At 41.3% G+C, this 19096-nt stretch overlaps 1 protein-coding gene and 1 long non-coding RNA gene across 4 annotated transcripts in view; one reads left to right on the top strand and one right to left on the bottom strand.

Annotated features, from left to right (window-relative positions):
* The window catches only part of PDZRN4 (PDZ domain containing ring finger 4), a gene marked incomplete at its 5' end in the record, with an annotated part of 233043 nt that extends 214870 nt beyond the window's left edge, over window positions 1-18173 (top strand). For all 3 annotated transcript variants that reach the window (XM_079994130.1, XM_079994132.1, XM_079994131.1), the window contains 3 exons: window positions 6394-6495; window positions 10476-10592; window positions 15987-18173. In XM_079994130.1, the coding sequence (XP_079850256.1) occupies window positions 6394-6495; window positions 10476-10592; window positions 15987-17513 (1746 nt within the window). In that variant the 3' untranslated portion in view covers window positions 17514-18173. The remainder of the gene's footprint in view (window positions 1-6393; window positions 6496-10475; window positions 10593-15986) is intronic.
* The window catches only part of LOC307226008, a 113307-nt gene continuing 104840 nt past the window's right edge, over window positions 10630-19096 (bottom strand). The window contains exon 5 of the long non-coding RNA XR_013843242.1: window positions 10630-11203. This is a non-coding gene — a long non-coding RNA (uncharacterized lncRNA). The remainder of the gene's footprint in view (window positions 11204-19096) is intronic.

Genomic DNA, 19096 nt, shown 5'->3' with positions numbered 1-19096 from the left:
CATTCATATCCCTAATATTAGCTGGATTCTGGCACTCATTAATTTCTTGAGTTTAGGAGGGGTTTCTCCCCCCCCCAAAAAAAGTATAACAATATAAATAGAATGGCAGTGGAAGCCATTCCATTCATTTTTAGCTTCCATCTCCTGGAGGTAACATCATCGGCACATGATGCCTGACTGAGGAAGCCACAGCACTGGGTCGGGGGCTAATGGGCGCTCAGAGAAAGGAGCATACCATGGAGAGAAGTGCTTCAGAGGAGGGAGGAGAAGGGAGGAAGAGCTGGGCACTGTGGACTCATGTTGCCAGGGCTTTCTGAGTAAACAAAATACATTTTTTTAATCAAAACTATGGAGGCCACGTGACCCGGAAGTGTCTCCGGACAGCACTGGCCCCTGGCCTCTTAAGTGAGATGGGCGCACAACCCCAGAGTCTGTCAAGACTGGCCCGTACGGGCAGGGGTACCTTTACCTTTACCTTTTTATGGAGGCCCAGGAAAAGCCTGAAAGAGCTCCTACCATGCACCACAGAACAAAAACTTAAGACCACATTTCTTCCCAGCAAACCTTTTTTAAGTCCAGTGGAAATTCTGAAGAAAATGCCCAGCATGGCATTGCTGTGTTCAGCCAATGCATAACAACATTAGAAGATGGAAAGTAGACAGGGGTGGGACCTATAATACATGTTAATGACAGCATCTGTTGTCAAAAAAATATGAAATCAAGCATCCCTTCCCCAGTAACCTAACACTTTCCATTCCTGTCCATGGCCGCTGCTTCCCCAGCATGGGGACTGAAGCAAGCTCACACGTGCATGAACCAATTTTCCCTTTTTTTGCAATTTGTGCAGTTTTCCTTTTGTTGTCTGGTGATACTTGTTGATAGTAGCAAGTTGCTTCTGTACAAACAACCCTGCAACTGCTAGGCATTAATTCAGCCTTCCTGAGAGCCTGCTGGATGTTACAAGATCAATCTGATTCTATCCCACCAGGTCTTTCATTTCCTCAGGAAACATCTTTGCTGGGAAACATAGCTTTATTTCTTACTCTGCTATCAGTTCTGAGAATCAAACAAATCTCTGGAACACAATAGGATCTACAAGCTGCCTGGCTAAAACGGCCCTTGCTTTGCAGGCATATAATAAGTCGTGTTTCAGTGTGAGGGCTTCTGCAAGGATATATTATTTTATTTCTTTGTATAGTGGGGGATATGATTTTTTTTTTCTTTTTTGCAGTGCACACATCATATGATGGGGGAAGGGAGGGAATTCTCATATTGCATTACCTTACTTTGACTAGATGTTGGACTGATATGAATTTGCAGAGAGGAACTAAAAAGTAATGGGCCATGTAACAGATCTGAACATTGAACCGTTTTTTGAAAATGATAAAAAAAGAACAAAATTTGATGTTATGGGCATTTTTAGTTATGTGTACACTGTGATAAAAGTAAAAAATTGGTGCTTAGTAGCCCAGTTCTGCTCCAGTCAAAGGCAGGTTGTTCTGGTTCAAGAAAATATTACTTATTTATATTTTAAACCATTTCTGAACTGCTTAATATTTGAAAAACTTGCTAAGTGGTATACAAAAATATGTGCAAATTGAAACCATAGCGGACCCTACATAGCTTTGCTAATATGCTAGCAGTTCTAAGAATTCTCCACAGCACCCATGAGAAGCTGATAGACAGAAGCCATGTTCAATAGATTGCACATACTCAATAAAATTGGACCATGTCGTATAAAACACCATTTCTTATTCCAGCTCAGTGTTCTCTTTGCAATGTTGTTAACTAATCATCAGAATTATGTTCAATATTTGTGATACCCATGATGTAAAATTGCAGATGAAGCCAGACTAGGAGGGATAGCTAATGCTGCAGAAGATAGAATTGGGATTTAAGATAGCATAGTGTCCCAATCAAGGGAGGTAATAGTACCACTCTATTCTGCTTGGTCAGACCACACCTTGAGTACTACAATTTAAGGATGATACTGGCAGGCTGGAAGAAGAAGAGAGAAGAAGAGTTTTGTATTTGATATCCCGCTTTATCAGTACCCTAAGGAGTCTCAAAGCAGCTAACAATCTCCTTTCCCTTCCTCCCCCACGACAAACACTCTGTGAGGTGAGTGGGGCTGAGAGACTTCAGAGAAGTGTGACTAGCCCAAGGTCACCCAGCAGCTGCATGTGGAGGAGTGGAGACGCGAACCCGGTTCCCCAGATTACGAGACTACCGCTCTTAACCACTACACCACACTGGCTCTCTACTACTGCACACTGTGCAGAGGAAGGCAACCAAGATGATAAAGGGTCTGGAAAGCAAGCCTTATGAGGAACGGTTGAGGGAATTGGGTATGTTTAGTCCGGAAAAGAGGAGAATGAGAGGAAATATGATAGTCATCTTCAAATATCTTTTTTTTTAAAATATTAAATTTTTATTTATTCTTCAAATATCTTAAGAGTTGTCACATGGAAGATGGAACAAGCTTGTTTTCTTCTCTAGAGAGTAGGACCTGAACCAGTGGATTCAAGTTGCAGGAAATGATATTCTGACTAAACATGTTTAATAGGTTATTGTATTTTAGTGTTTTGTTGGAAGCTGCCCAGAGTGGCTGGGGAAACCCAGCCAGATGGGCAGGGTATAAATAATAAATTGTTGTTGTTGTTGTTGTTGTTAAGAAGACTTTCTGACAGTAAGGGATTTTTGACAGTGATACAGATTCCCTGGGAAGGTAGTGGACTCTCCTTCCTTGGAGGTTTTTAAGCAGAGGTTGGATGACCATCTGTCACGGATGCTTTAGTTGAGATTCCTGCACTGCAGGGGTTGGACTAGATGACCCTTGGGGAGCTCTTCCAACTCTACTGTTCTCTGGTTCTATGCTTCTGTGTGTGTGGCAATGTGATATATGAGTTGGAATCTGATCATTAAGTTTAACAGAAAATGAGTTGTGGTTAGGAGGCTCCTTTCATATTGGACAATGTGCTGGGTCAGTACCCATTCTTATAGATGAGATAACTCAGAACAAGGGGATCTGACAATTTTATTATACAAGGTTTATGTGAAAAGAATTATTTTAAAAGACAGGATTTTGCAGGCCAAAATCTCAGAATGCTGAACTGCTTCCTTGTGTTCGTCTAATTTTCCAAATAAACTGCCATTACTACTCACTTATGCAGCCATTGCAACATGATGAAATATATAGTTGTTGGATTTTTACGTAGTTGTTTCACAGGATTATGGCTGTAGTACACAACCCATTGTAGTCATGGGTGCTTCCAAAACGTCCTCGAGGAATGGCTATTCACTAGTAGAGCATCTGCTTTGCATGCAGAATGTCCCATGTTCCATCCTTGGCATCTTCATGGACGGCTTGGAGATAACTCTGCCCGACCCCCTGGAGAGCTACTGACAGTCAGTGCAGAGAATATTGAGCTGACAAGTCTGCCGCAGTAGAAGGCAGCCTCCTATATCTGCCGTCTGAATTTTTCTTTGGATACCGGAGTTCCAAATTATGTGGCCTTATGTCAAAGGAGGACTTACATACTTGGGATTTTCCATTGTTCCATTTTTGTTTTCCAACTTTTTCGTAGTGCAATGCATCCTCCCAGGCACAGTGTCGGTACCCAAGATACTGGGTCCACTTCCATTGGAGTCCTTTGATGATGATTGAAACTGCTGCTCTGCTACTCTCCTGCATGCTCACTTACAGAATTTCCTAGCTCTGGCCAGGAGCCAAGTGAAGCTGCTCAATTCATGGCCCATTACAACACCATCACTGCTATGAGGGATGGGCAATGCTGGCAGATACAACAGAAGAGGGACCAAGGAACTGTAGCGGAGAATGGTTGGCACTTACAGTGGCCCACTGGTGGCAAACTGCCCATGATGCCTTTCCCTTCCTTCCCCACAAAACAGAATCTGGAGCCAGGCCTTCCTCCTCCAGTTCATTTGTGTCCTCTTGCTCATCTGTGTTGCTGATACGTTCACAGTAGAAAAACTCTGCAAGAAAGCAAACTTAATGTCATTGTTAGTGTGTGCTATCTGCCTAGGGGCTTCTTGTGCAGCGTTCCTCCAAAATGCACCATGTGCATTTCTGTTTGTTGATGAAATGCCACACCAAGGTAGTCTTACTCATGCAGTCTTATGCACAATTGCATCAAGATGCCATTTTTGCAGTGTTTTCTGAATGCAGGCATTGGCAACAGGGGAGGGAGAAAAGAGGCAAATGAACCGAGATAACTGAAAGCTGCAGCAACATCACATTTTACAGTTCTGTAAATGATTTTAAACATTTTCATGATTATACTGGAATTCAGGAAGTATGGCAGGCAAGTCATAGCTAATCCGTGGTAGAGAGAAAATGAAAGCATAGCAGAGCCCCTCTCCTCCATAGCTAGTCAGCCGGGGGGGGGGGGTGATCCCTGTTCATTCATTCACTTGCTCATTTATGCATTCCATTTATTAATCACCTTATTAAAATATTCCCTAGCGAATATGCAATAGATATAAAACAAAATTTAAAACTGTTTGTAAAACATTTTTCATAGATTTTGGTTGCAACCATAAAGGGAAAATGTTGAGGTCCCTTTTGAGATACGTTAACTCCTTTGAATCCATACACATTTAAGGAAGTTGCAGTAAATATATTTTTCCGTATTTTTCCATGTATAAGACTATGTTTTTTTGCCAAAAAATTAGGTTTAAAATTGGGGCTCATCTTATACACGGGTAGTGCTGAGGGGTGTTTTCTTAATTTTGAGTCTCCAAAAATAGGGGGCATCTTATACATGGGGGCATCTTATACATGGAAAAATACGATATATTTTAAAGCATTCATACAATAAATTTATGAGTTATTAAAAGGCAATTAGCTTCTTAAGTTCAAATGCTGCTGCTTTGTTCTTCAGTTTCTCTGAACTGAACAGAAGATTGTAATGCTGACTTGAGAGTTCGTGTACACAGGTGACTTCATATACAGACACCTGGAGATTTGAGATGAGAGATATATTTTGGCCAAAATTATTCTTACAACCAGCCACTTTATGTTTGATGTGTTAATGCAGGTCAGGGGTAGTTGACATGTTGCCTTCCATATGTTGTTGGATTCCAACTCCTGTCAGCCCCAGTCAATTTGTCCAGTGGTCAGGGAAGATGGGGGTTGCAGCCCAAGAACAACTGGGGAGCCCTACATTGGCAGCTCCCGATTAATCCAAAATTAAACTTGCAAATTTCAGTTTCAGATGTCGTAAATTTTTCATGATTTTTTTTTTCCTCCCCACCGTGACTGTAACTCTGTTCAGACATTCTTCCCCCCTCCATAATCACCACTGCACATCTGGAAGTGTTCCCTAGCTCTACTCTTTTATGCATGTGTCACTGTTGCCTCTGCACATTGTACGACTGTGGGAATGGCGGTAGTGGTGCAATGGAGGGGGACTATGCCCACCTGGCCCATCACATGATGGTAATCATGTGAGGGAAGACACCTTGAAAAAGGCTCGTGAAAAAAGCAAATGGAAATATAAGATATGGGGAAAGGTTGGCTGCGCTGCATAAAGATACTGCAATCTTCTCTGCTAACGCCCACATAAGAAGAATGGTTTGAATTTCAAAGATGAGCAATTTTGTATGTTGTTCATCTGGTCCCTGGATTTGCTGCCAAACCCATTAAGAAATAGTTAGCACTGGCTACTGTTTGGCATTAACACAAAGTTGTGCTTGGAAAGTTAAAAAGCAACAACTGTAGATTCACTTTTAAGTGTACATGATTGCTCAGAAGTCCCAATGTGTTCAACGGGGGTTTCTCCCGAGTAAAGGCGTATGGGATTTGCAGCCTCTAGTATGAATTTTGGCACCCAGTGTGTGTGTGTCCGTCCATGTGTGTTCGTGCGGACACACAAATATCAAATGATTAAATGAAACAGCAATCAGCAGTGGCCTGTAAGTATTGCCTGGTGAGAGATAATGCTGTAGACCTCTAATTGGCTCTCTCTAAGCTTCCAGTATGACTGATTTCAGCTGTAGTATTACCAGTCTTGCTTCCACCAGCACTATTATCTCAGACTGACACTTCCATTACTCTGAACAGAGAAAGATGAACGTCACCTGTCAAGGGCTGGTTAATTGTGTTGCTAGATGTATGTTGCCAGGGCGCAGGTTGGACATTTATGAACATAACTGCTTCCTCTGATGTCCGCCATCCTTCAACGATCGATATGGCTCTTACAGTAAGCGCATAATTGAGTGAAGGCACTTACCACTGAGGGGGCTGAAGATGAGCCCATTGTGTGAGCTTCATTGTCCATACATTTGCCACAAATGAGCTGATATTTGCTCTATATTGTGTGTTGCGCTGTGGAAACGGAAACTAATGTGCCACTTTCATTTGTTTTATAGATAAATGGCCAAGATGTCCAGAACCGGGAGGAGGCAGTGGCATTGCTCTCCAGCGACGAATGCAAGAAAATTGTGCTGCTGGTAGCAAGACCAGAGATGCAGGTTAGAGTAAATAGATGCATTGAGAATGAGGGTGGTTCGCAGGGCACATACATTCACTGCCATCCGCAGATAATGAACAGCTGGCGGGGAAATGGCAACGCAGAAGTTCCTGTCAGAATGGAGAAAATGAGAATAGATGGTCTTTACTGTTTTGTAGCTGCAGATGCAAAGTTAAAGGGAGCTTGAATACCACTGTACTAGCTGAATGAGTCTTTAAAATCATACATACCTATAAGAATGCAGCTGATTGTCTAGTAGAATACACAACGAAACACAAAGACATATTGAAATTGCCCACATGTAGCAGAAAATGCATGTTGATTTCTCATGATATAAGGTGGTCTGAAATTCCAATATGGGCTGCTTTTCTGATTTCCACATGTCATATTTCCAGAATATTTATAAGTACAAGGAAGTTTCACCACACAGCAAACCAAGTATTAAACTGTACACGGAATTACGATATCATGTTCACACGCAGTTTAGAACGAATCGTATTTTTGAAGGTCTGTAGCAAATATGAATAACCATCATTCATTGACTGAAAACAGTTCTGCTGCTTTGTGAAAATGTTTCCATATTTTGGAAGGCAGAGTTATATGCAGATTCCTAAAAGGAGGAGGGAGAATAGTTGAAGAAAAACACCTAGTTGTACTTCCTTTTATATCCTGCTACAAAGCAAAAAGGACGTTCTGCTGCCCCTGTTGTATCCATCTGTCTTTGGTTCAGGCAAAGTTGGTTATATTGCCACTTGTTTCTTGTGTTATTGATCTGATATTTTTCAGCACTGGTAACTGCACAATCTCTATAAATTACATTGAATAAATGTAATTCAGTGTCACCTGAAAGCCTTCCTTTGACTAGTGTAGTTATAGAGGATCACAGTTCGAAGCATATATTTCCTTTATAGTCTTATACATTCTAAATGGTGCTGATAAAAGCAGCTGTATAGTATGGCAGAGGAAAGCAATTCACCTCAGGTTTATGTAGCTTGGCTGTGGCTCTTGTAGGCTTAGATAACTTTCTGAAACTATAAATGGCTTGCTGAAACATTCTGCTTATAGGCTCTTAAGGGGTTTTATATCAGTGATGCATCTGTCTTTCGGGATTCAGTTGTACAACAAACAACGACTACCTGGGGCCTAGCATTAGTCTCTTCTTGCCTCTCTTGTGCGGATAAAACGGTCAAGGGAAAAGAAAAGATGTTATCCTAATTTGCAAAGCATATCTGGAAGGCATTGGTTTCCAAGCTTCTTGGTTAGGCACAGAAATTATCAAGGCACAGAAATGACCGAGAAAGTACAGTGGTACCTCGGGTTACAGATGCTTCAAGTTACAGACGCTTCAGGTTACAGACTGCTAGCCCAGAAATAGTACCTCAGGTTAAGAACTTTGCTTCAGGATGAGAACAGAAATCGCACGGCAGCGGGAGGCCCCATTAGCTAAAGTGGTACCTCAGGTTAAGAACAGTTTCAGGTTAACAACGGACCTCCAGAACGAATTAAGTTCTTAACCCGAGGTACCACTGTACAGCAATGGCACATCCAGACATAGTGTTTTATGGATACAATTTACAGTCAAGTACAAATCACCCATTTCAGCCCATGCTTATTGCTAGCAAAATTCGCATGGCCATGTGGTTGATACAAAATAACAAAAGTAGCTCTAAATTCCCACAATGGGACTGCATATCCTGTTACAGTTACTGTTTCAACTATGCTAATTCTGCCAGGAGTGGGATCTAGAAGCACTTTTGATGTGCTGTAATGGTTAGAGTATTGGACTAGGGCTGGGGAGACTCATGTTTATATCCCAGTTCAGCCATGAAGTTCTCTGGGTGGTCTTAGACCATCCTGTCAGTGTAGCTTAAGTGTGTATAGAACTACAGCCTAAACTAAGCATGTGACTAAGTACTTGCCTTTTCTGAAGTCAAACACTGACTTAGGCTGCAAACCTATGCACACATACCTGGGAGTAAGCCTACTAAACTCGGAGGAGCTTACATTTGAGTAGACATCCATAGGATAGTGCTGTTAAAAAGCTAACCTCAGAATATAAGCACTATAAATATATACATGTATATAATCTTTGTTTTGAATTTCTATATTTGCCTGTGAGCTCAGATTTGTAGATAATTAGTAATTACAATCTTTGACATAGAAATGATGTTCTAGATCGATGTTTTGAAGGAGGGTCATCATTGAGAGTATTCTCTTTTTTTTGCAATATTGTAAATTTTCATTTTCTCATACATGTATTTTAGCAAAGAAAACCCCCCACCAATCTTTATATAATCATCATTAAGATATTCTTGCCTAATCTAACACAAGAGTCTTATGAGTAAGCCAGCTACATATTTTCCCATTATTCTTCCCAAGCTATCATTCACCATTCAGTGACAATACAATGAAAGTTATGGCTATAGAGGGTTAGATGTAGAGATTGGAAATTGCCCTATTCTGATTATGTTCATCTGAACTAATGATTTAAAAAACAGGAAATGTGTCCCATGTCTCTACATGCTTTAGGTTTTCTTTCAGTAAAATAAAAAAGCAAGTTAAGGCTCATTAAGGATCTAGTAGAATAAAACTGTTGTTAACAAAGTAGTTCCTGACAAATAGGAAGCAATCAGCAGCAAATATGATTAATCTGATATCCATTACAATTCTTGTCTAATATCCATGCCCTGGAGGGACGTAGGTGGCGCTGTGGGTTTAACCACAGAGCCTAGGACTTGCAGATCGGAAAGTCGGAGGTTCGAATCCCCACGATGGGGTGAGCTCCTGTTGTTCAGTCCCAGCTCCTGCCCACCTAGCAGTCCGAAAGCATGTCAAAGTGCAAGTAGATAAATAGGTACCGCTCCGGCGGGAAGGTAAACGGTATTTCCATGCGCTGCTCTGGTTCACCAGAAGCGGCTTAGTCATGCTGGCCACATGACCCGGAAGTTGTATGCCGGCTCCCTTGGCCAGTAAAACGAGATGAGCGCTGCCACCCCAGAGTTGGTCACGACTGGACCGAATGGTCAGGGATCACCTTATGTCCATGCCCTGAACTTGAAACAGAGACAATCTAACTCCTGGGTGCCTACTTCTGAATCCAGAAAGGATGGCTGGATTTATTTACCAAAAACTCTTTCAACTTACCCAATTGATACGAAGAATATTGACACTAGTATTCCTCTTTCCTACTATATGTATTTCCCCCCCCTCCCCCAGCTTTCTATACAGAAAAGTTTACTCAGATGCACACAGAAAATGCTCTGGGTTAAATTGCCCAGAATTGGCTTCATTCTGTTTTAGGCAGGTTAGTTTACCAACATATTTTAAATTAGTACTTCCTGATTTATTTTTTTAAAAAAAGCATCCCTAAGGAACAGCTGGAAAACAAAACATGCCTTAAAGGCACATTGTCAATCAATTACTCTTTTGTTGTTGTAGTTGTTGTGGTTGTAGCTGCTGCTGCTGCTGCTACTACTGGAAGTTTGCCTGAGAAATCAATAAGACAAATGTGATTGAAATACACAATGAGGATGTTGTTGAGGTTCAGGCGGTGAGGCATAACACTGGGGTTGAGGTTGTTAGGGAGAAAGAAGTCAATTGTCTCATGGCCGTATATTAGTATCTCTGGATTCTTTTAAGCTGGTACCCTTAGAAGTAAAGAACATGACAGCTTCGGTATTATGCAGTATGCCTTCTGCACATTTTGAAAGGAAATGATGTTCTGTGCATGCAATCCTCCTCATTATGAGAGAAAATCGGTGATATGTTTCAAAAAGGGATAAAAGGCCTAAGAGTCCAATTTTTTTAATGATCATTTTCCCCCCCTCTGCCTTTTTGAGAGATGAGCTCCAAGACCACAGTATTCCAAAGAGAGTCATTATGATAAAAAAAGAACTAGTCAGGCATTGCCATTTGGGTTTACCTTATTTTAGCATGCATTCCCCACTAACCGAAAGTAATGTACTAATATATTCTTTACAGCTGGAAGAAGGATGGCTGGATGATGAAAGGAACGAATTCATAGAGGAGTTAAACTTGGAAATGTTGGAAGAACCGCATAATGAAGCAGTGCAATACGCAGGCAATGAAGTGGAGCAGGTAGGCTTGACACAGAACGTAGAGTCTGAAATGTTACTAGGTTCACGTTTTTAATAAACAAGGAATCAAATGAGAAATTTAGAAATTTTGTTCCTAGGCTTCGGTAGAGCATTGCCATTAACATGCCACAAATAGTGACAAATGAGGGGGGGGGGTCTATCTGCAGTATAAGACGAAACGTGAGGAGGAGGAAGGTCAGGATTTTAATACATTTTTGCATTCCTATTATTTTACTTTCCCACCAGATTAATTTGGTTTGCCCAGTCCCCTCCTTCCTAAGCAATGCTCTGCCAATTCACAAACATTTTCTTCTCTTTGTTTTACTCAGCATTTGTGCACACCATCTCTCCAGCCATAAAGCACACATCTCCCCTGATATATTCCACCACCTCACCAAAAAAAAACAACAAACCGCTCAGAACCAACACTGATTTCCATACACACAGGCCTGGATATCATGGGGGGTGAGCAAATTTCAGTTGTTTGGTCCCATTCCTTTGCCTCAGAAGTCTTCAGTGAGAGCTGGTGCCAACATGGGAAGACTTGCCGAGTGAGGTTTGGTTTCTTGTCCCCATCCCTTTGCCTCTGGTGTCTTCAATGAGAGCTCTTGCCTAGTAGAGAACAAGGAAAGACCAAGGGTGAGGGCAGAAGAAGAAAAAGTAAACGTGGCTCCATATAAGCACAGGGCTGCTGTTGTTCCCGATACTGGAATTGAATTAGATTTTATTGTGAGAATATTTTGCAAGCCATTTTAGAGCTTATTGAGGCTATAGAACAGGGTAAAGGTAAAGGGACCCCTGACCATTAGGTCCAGTCGTGGCCGACTCTGGGGTTGTGGCGCTCATCTCGCTTTATTGGCCGAGGGAGCCAGCGTACAGCTTCCGGGTCATGTGGCCACCATGACTAAGCCGCATCTGGCAAACCAGAGCAGTACACGGAAACGCCGTTTACCTTCCCCTCCAGAGCGGTACCTATTTATCTACTTGCACTTTGACGTGCTTTCGAACTGCTAGGTTGGCAGGAGTTGGGACCAAACAACAGGAGCTCACCCCGTCGCGGGGATTCGAACCGCCAACCTTCTGATGAGCAAGCCCTAGGCTCTGTGGTTTAACCCACAGCGCCACCTGTATCCCATAGAACAGGGTAAATAAGCTAAATAAAACTATGCTGAAGATTGGCTAGTGACAATGTAGTGCTTTTAATCTTCTTGAAAGATCCTGCATAGAGATTAATAAATGTAGTGGTGGGACTAACTCATGTCTTCTCAGTGGTAATAAATACTGCTGAATTAGAGTCAGTTCACCCAAATCCTATTAGCTTAATCAAAGGCACTTTTTCTCTTTCAGTTCTGCATTCTCCCACAAACCTTCATAATGTGGGTTAATTAGTGATATGAAGCATTGAGATTTGCACCCATAAAGAACAATTAATACGACATGTTCTGTGCTGAAATTGTTCATTTTGAACAAAGAAAGGAATCAACCGGTTACGCTGTAAGACATAGCTCTTGTTATTCAATCTTACTGTGTCACATTCACACCAATGCTTGCCAGTTAAGAGGCAGACCTTAACTCTGGAATGCATATTTACTCAGTTGTTCTTTTTACACCCCTTGGCAACAGGGTTGTTGTTTTTTAAAATGTAGCTGAAGTTAACAATGCATTTTTAAAAGGCAGCTCCCTCAACTGCTGGTCATAGCATGTTTGTGAGGAAATTCCGGAAAACTGTATCTTGCTCAGCCCAAGAAACAGAATCAGGGCTGGGATAACTCCTTTTTCCCCCTCTGAGGGCAGCATTCCCTCAGAGGTAATCTGTTGGGGACTGCATAGCAGTGAGGGCAGGGCAAAACTGTGCAGATCGTGCCCAGCAGCCTGCCAGGGAAGGGAGAACCCACTCTTTTCAGAGGTCAAGGCTGGCCACTTGCATGGAGGAGCTACCCCCATGACACACACACCACCTTCCATTGACCCTTTTTTCTGTTTCCTCTCCTACCCTCCTGTGTTTCCAGGCTCCTCATCCCCATTAAATTAGGACAAGGCCCACGTTTGGTCTTTGGGGCTACAGGTTACCAACCCCTGCTCTATATTGTGATAGATGCCAAGCATGAAATTAGCAGCACAGAGGAATCTTTTTTTCTGTGTATGTCGGTATGGCTGTCGATGTTTGTCTCTGCCAGGGAATGAGCAGTGTGGGTCAGTGCAATGTGGAACACACCTACTTTTAATCCCAAAGACTGACAGGTATTTAACAAGTTGCCTCTGATGTATCGCGTTCAAGTTGAGCAATGGTTGTGGTTGGTTTAGGATCTATACAGCAGATTTCATCTGGATCTTCTCATTAATTGTTGACTTCAAAATGTAGTCACAGTATAGAATCAACAACTATGAATTGAGACATCTGGAGGGAGAGAGTCTTATGTATAATAGACAACTGTGGGTCAGTGTGGGACAAGTCTCCAACAGGCTAATATCAAGGCTGAGCCCTAGAACTTACAGATATATATGAACCATTTATCATACGCATAGAGTATTCCTCATAGTGGAAAACAGGCCAAAGGCCATGTCTTAAGGCAAACTTTAGATTCTACCATTCTCATTTTAGAAACTTTAACACTCTTGCTTGCTGAAAATTGGACAACATGGGAGAAAACATTAGAATTATAGCTCAGCTATAATATCAGCAAACACATGGGTATCTGTCAAGCACTCATTGAGAATCCTAATGACAGACGCACTAAGGCATCAACGCAGTGGCTCAGAACTGGCCAAGTAGACCCTTCCGTCAACTTTTTGATTTCATTTTTAGTTTAGTTTACACTCCAACACACTTTAATTGCTTTTATTCTAACTGTTGTGACCTATTGGCATCAATTTATTCTAACAACTGTGCATAAAAGACTAGCTGGTAGGCTTGTGCTCTTGAAGGTAAATGAGGCTTTATGTGTATGTCACTAATTCCCCTGCCTTGTCCATCATTGTCTGTCTAGGTAGAGGGAAAATAGCAATTACTAACAGTGTAGCCTCATAGAGTTTTGTTTCCTGTTATGCGTACCCTATATTTTTCCACATCGTGTTTTATTATTACTAGCCATTATGCTTAATTGTGTAATTACACCTCTTAAAGGAGAAAGCACATTTGCCTGGTGCTGTGTGTACTTAGATTTATTGTAAATAGACTACGCGCACTTTGGATGAAAATTGTGTAAGGGAAATGGGACAAAATGACTTCACTATTTAGTTGTGGGGGGCGGAGTGGGAGAAAACATGCCCCTCTTCACTGCTCTGACACATAATGCTGTTAGCATTAGAGGTGAAATAAATAGGTGCAGTTAATGGAGGGTGAGTTAAAAGGGATCCACAAAAATGTTTGACATAATGGCCAAAGAAGGCAGACCATTTTGTTTTAACTATATGGGAGACTAGAGTTTAACTAGATGTTTTCCGAGGGAAAATACAGTGACACATATAATCCCCTTACTGGTATATTCGAAATGGAGAACCTCTATTAGCAATTTTCTACAAAATCATTAGGAGTACAGCAGATGAGAGCAAGAGATACCTCCCGTTTGTGTGTGTGTGTGTGTGTGTGTGTGTGTGTGTGTGTAAAAAACACATTATCTGGACTAGCAACCACCAATGACAAATACATCCTCTACAAATTTGGCAGACAAACTACCTTATTGGGCCCTCAGCCTATGACACCCGAGTCAGCTATACAGAATTACTGCCAACTGCATGCCACAATTATAGCTAGCATTTGAAATAGACGTGCTTCTCAGCAGAGCACACCATGGTGCCAGTTTCTGCTGGTACAGAGCCAGTGTGAACACAAATATCTGTTATAATAGCACCCAAGGTACAAATAGTATTCCCATCACTGTGGATGGCATTCCTAGTATAATTTGAAATTCATCAATAGGGATAAGGCGGTGGTAATCCACTAGGGTCAGTTTCTGTTAAGGGTTGTTGTTGATGTTGTTTTGCTGGTACAGGTTATTGCAAACCTTTCTTGGCTTTTATTCTGCCAGTGCAATATAGACACACACATGTATGTATGTATGTATGTATGTATGTATGTACGTATATGTAAATGTATATATATTTGGCAGCTGGATATGCAGTCTTGCACAAGCTAAGTGGAGAGAGGAATATACAGAACATGAACATGCACTGAATGCACATCCCAAGTTCAAATATCTGCTAGCACAGTTTTCTTCTCAGTGACAGTGTGCCCTGTAGTTATTTATGTTGCCAGAGTGGTTGATAGAGTAGAAAAAATATGTTTATATATGTTATTATAATAAAACACAGCAACTAGTACTATTTTTCTAGAAAAAGAGGTACCGGAACTCACCATGAACACCTTCCTCTTCTCTTAGAATGGCAATGGCACTCACCTGAGAGGTGCCGGAACTGAGTTCCAGCAAGTATTTTCTGGTTGTAACTAACACAGAAAATACTATCCACCTGCAATATTCTATGATGGGGTGATTTCCCCCCATACCCCACTGGCCTTGTTAACTGTTGTATTACTGTACAGCAGGCTTCTGTTTGGAACTTGCAGAAGAAGCTCTTCTGCAGATTGCAGATACTGGGGTATATAAAGCAAAAGGTGGCCTGTTAACCTAATCCTGAACTGTATAGGCCTCATTTGTTAGTACAAACACTTTGGACTAGGCCCTGTAGCAAGTTGGCAGCATTAAAGGAGGCCATGGAGCAGGGCTGGTGAGGGCTTTGGCCTGGGAAGAGGGAGTGTGGTTTTAGGAGTGGCTTGGAGAAGTGGTCTGAAGGGCTGCATTCAAGACATGTTGATGGAAATGTACATGTCAATCAGTTGGGGGGCTTTTTCGTCATCGTAGCAACTCTTTAACTTAGATTGCTATTATTCACATGCTATACAGAAAGAAGAACAAAGGCTAAGACAATGTGATTTGTCTGAGGTCACATCAGTAAATCCATAACAGAGCCAGGGTTTGAATGCAGTTGTTCCTGTTCCAAATTCAAAACTCTCTCTCTCCCCCTTTTGCACAGGAGCATGTTCATTTCCACAAGTATGCAGGTGCTGCCAGCAGTGTGATGATAATAATAATAATAATAATAATAATAATAATAATAATAATAATAATAATTTTATTCATTTGTACCCCTCCCATCTGACTGGGTTACCCCGGGCACTAGCATTTATAAAAACACAATAAAACATTTTTTAAAAAAAATCACTATACAGGGCTGCCTTCAGAGGTCTTCATAAAGTTTTGTAGTTGTTTATCTGTTTGACATCTGATGGGAGAACATTTCGCAGGGTGGGCGTGACTACAGAGAAGAGAACTTGATTTAAGTTATTTAATTTAATACCTGTGATAAAGATTAATTGTGGGCTGTTTTTATTTTCTAGCCCAAAAAGCATGAAGAGGAAGACGGCACAACAGATACTGCTACCTCATCATCTAACAACAACGAGAAAGACAGTGGAGTGGGCCCCACCGACGAAAGCCAGCGCAATGACGAGAGCTCAGAGCAAGAAAACGCACCAGAAGAGCAGAACAAGCCAACCCCAGAGACCCAGCAGGAACCGAGACAGAGCCCGGACACTCTGGGAAGCCTCGAGCTCCAGTGCAACAAGAGCGTAGTGTCTGGGGAATACATTGAGTCTGATTTTGTTGGTAACCAGGAGGAGGACTGCGAAAGGTTTCGCCAGCTACTGGAACTCAAGTGTAAGATCCGAAAGCACGGCGAGTATGACTTGTATTACTCAAGCAGTACCATAGAGTGCAACCGAAGGAAAAAGGACGGGGTGGAGCATGAGCTGCAGCTGCTCAATGAGGAACTGAGGAACATTGAGCTTGAGTGTCAGAGCATCATGCAGGCTCACCGGCTTCAAAAAGTGAAAGACCAGTACGGAGACATTTGGGCACTGCAGGGTGGTACGTTCAGGAATTATAACACCAGTATAGACCTTCCAGGGGGAAAACTGGACGACATCATCGAGCACCCAGAGAAATCAGACAAAGACAGTTCCAGCGCTTACAACACAGCAGAGAGCTGCAGAAGCACTCCATTGAACATGGAGCGATCCCCTGACAGTTCTCTCCAGCGGATGATTAGCATCACCAATAGGAAAAACCTCAGGAGTACCATTGTGGCTAACCAGTTGTCTTCGAGGCAGAGTGGTAGGGAGACAACGCCAAACAAAACCAAAGCTGCTGAACAAAACAGTTCTGTTGAGGAGAAGGAAACGGTTTCAGAAAGTAGCAAATCGACAGAGCAAGAAAGGCAGAGCCCTGAGCAGATTCCTTATTTGTCCCCATATCATGGCTCCTCATACAGATATGGGAATATCCCTGCACACGCTAAGCATTATCAAAGCTATATGCAGCTGATACAGCAGAAATCTGCTGTGGAATATGCCCAGAGCCAGCTCAGCCTAGTGAACATGTGCAAAGATTCGCAGAAGTGTGCGGAGCCCAAGATGGAGTGGAAAGTGAAAATAAGGAGCGACGGGACGAGGTATATCACCAAAAGACCTGTAAGAGACAGAATCCTGAAGGAACGTGCCTTAAAGATTAAAGAGGAGCGCAGCGGGATGACGACGGATGATGATACAATGAGCGAAATGAAGATGGGTCGTTACTGGAGCAAAGAGGAACGGAAGCAGCACCTGGTGCGAGCCAAGGAGCAGAGGCGGCGGCGGGAATACATGATGCGTAGCAGACTAGAGTGTCTTAAAGAGAGCCCTCAAAGCAGCAGTGAGGGCAAAAAGGAAATTAACATCATTGAACTCAGTCACAAAAAGATGATGAAAAAGAGGAACAAGAAGATCTTGGACAACTGGATGACTATCCAGGAACTTATGACACATGGTGCTAAATCTCCGGACGACACAAAAGTACACAATGCTTTTTTATCGGTTACTACAGTATGAATATGTCTATTCTGGGGGGGAAAAAAGTCTACTACCAGTTTCGGTAGAGTACAATTGCCTCGTTCAAAGTGGCATTTTTTTATATATTTTGTGACTGTTTATAGTTTGATCTTTTTTGTAAGCAAATTACTTGGTAAATTTACATTTGGTTTTTCATACAATAGTATTTTCGTTAACTGGTAATTTTGCAGTCTTTCTTTACTCTGCAATATATTCATAATATTGATTTCTATTTTAAGGAAAAAGCAAAACTTAAAAAGGAGGAACTAATTACTTTCGTATCCAATTTTATGTACTGGAAGTTAAAAACTGGGTTTTTTCCTCTAGATTTCTTTTTTAATACTTTACTAAAACTACAATGCCAAAACAAAATCCTTTCTACCTTACTCTTGCTTTTTGGCAGTTTAAATTTTTTAACATTGTATGTTCTGTCTGTTTCTAAACCACATGCCACATCTCCTCATGAAGCTCAAGAACTGCATTTTATCCAACAGCACATTGTACAGTAATTTTTAAATTGCAATTGTCTTTGTCCAAGTAAAGTGTTGGTAAGAAACTCTTCAGTGATATGTTAATGGCATTGGTTGTGTAGCTAGGTGATATGTGGTATTTGTGAAGACTGAAGAGAAATAAATTATTTCTTATCTTTAAGAAAAATGATCAAGGGCTCCTTTGATTTTAATTTTAATTCCACTTGCATACGTGATATTTGAGAACTCTGCTTAAAATGTCAAATATGTGAACTAGTTTATGAGCATTCCTATGAATGCTTATTTACTCTCCCAGTTTTTCAGCAGATTTTCTATAATATTGCTGGGTTGGGCAGATTATTTTAAGGCAGGAGCCCCAGTAGTTAGTTTTGCATCAGAAAAAGGGTCAGTTGTTGCTTCTGGTGATTGTGGACTCAGTACTCAACCTACAGTATGAAACAGTGCATATAGTTTTTCTAGGTCTTAAAACCCTTAATTTATTAATGAAAAAAATGAGAAGTGAGGTAGGAGTGCTAAAGCATAATAAAATAATGCAATTCTGCTATCATTATTGGCAGACTTAATATTCAGCCTGTACAAGTAATGAGCCCAAAGCAATCAGAAAATGAAGGAAATAACTGTAGCAAACTTTTATCACACCAGGCAAAACTTCATTCAGCAATGTTGGTGGATAATAAATAGTCATAAATATGTAATTGAGATATGTTTGGGGAAATAATGTGATATGCTTTCCAGTTGAATAACATTTTTTTTTTGCCCCTTCTATCCCTTCCTGGAAGAAAATTGGTTTTCGGTTGCAAAAAAGCACTTTTATTTTTCCCTGTGAGATCAATGGAAACATGAAATGTGTCATGTCTTTTTCTCTTTTAACAGGTTTTCATGCTAAAAATGCTGTGTTCAGCATTAAAAATTGACACCAGTTGCTTCGGAAAAGATTGCCTTGAAACAAACTGCACAAGACATGTCAGTTCTCTGGTCTACTGTTAAAGAATTACTAATGTCTTAAGATCAAAACAAAACAAAAGCAAAAAGAATATAAAATATTGAGGCAGCACTTCTTTTACTTCTAAGCCATCTTTCTGATTTCAAGAG

This window comes from Podarcis cretensis (genome assembly GCF_951804945.1).
Source record: "Podarcis cretensis genome assembly, chromosome: 10".
Lineage (NCBI taxonomy): Eukaryota > Metazoa > Chordata > Lepidosauria > Squamata > Lacertidae > Podarcis > Podarcis cretensis.
Note: the sequence above shows the minus strand (reverse complement) of the source record. Positions and strands in the feature narration are given on the sequence as shown.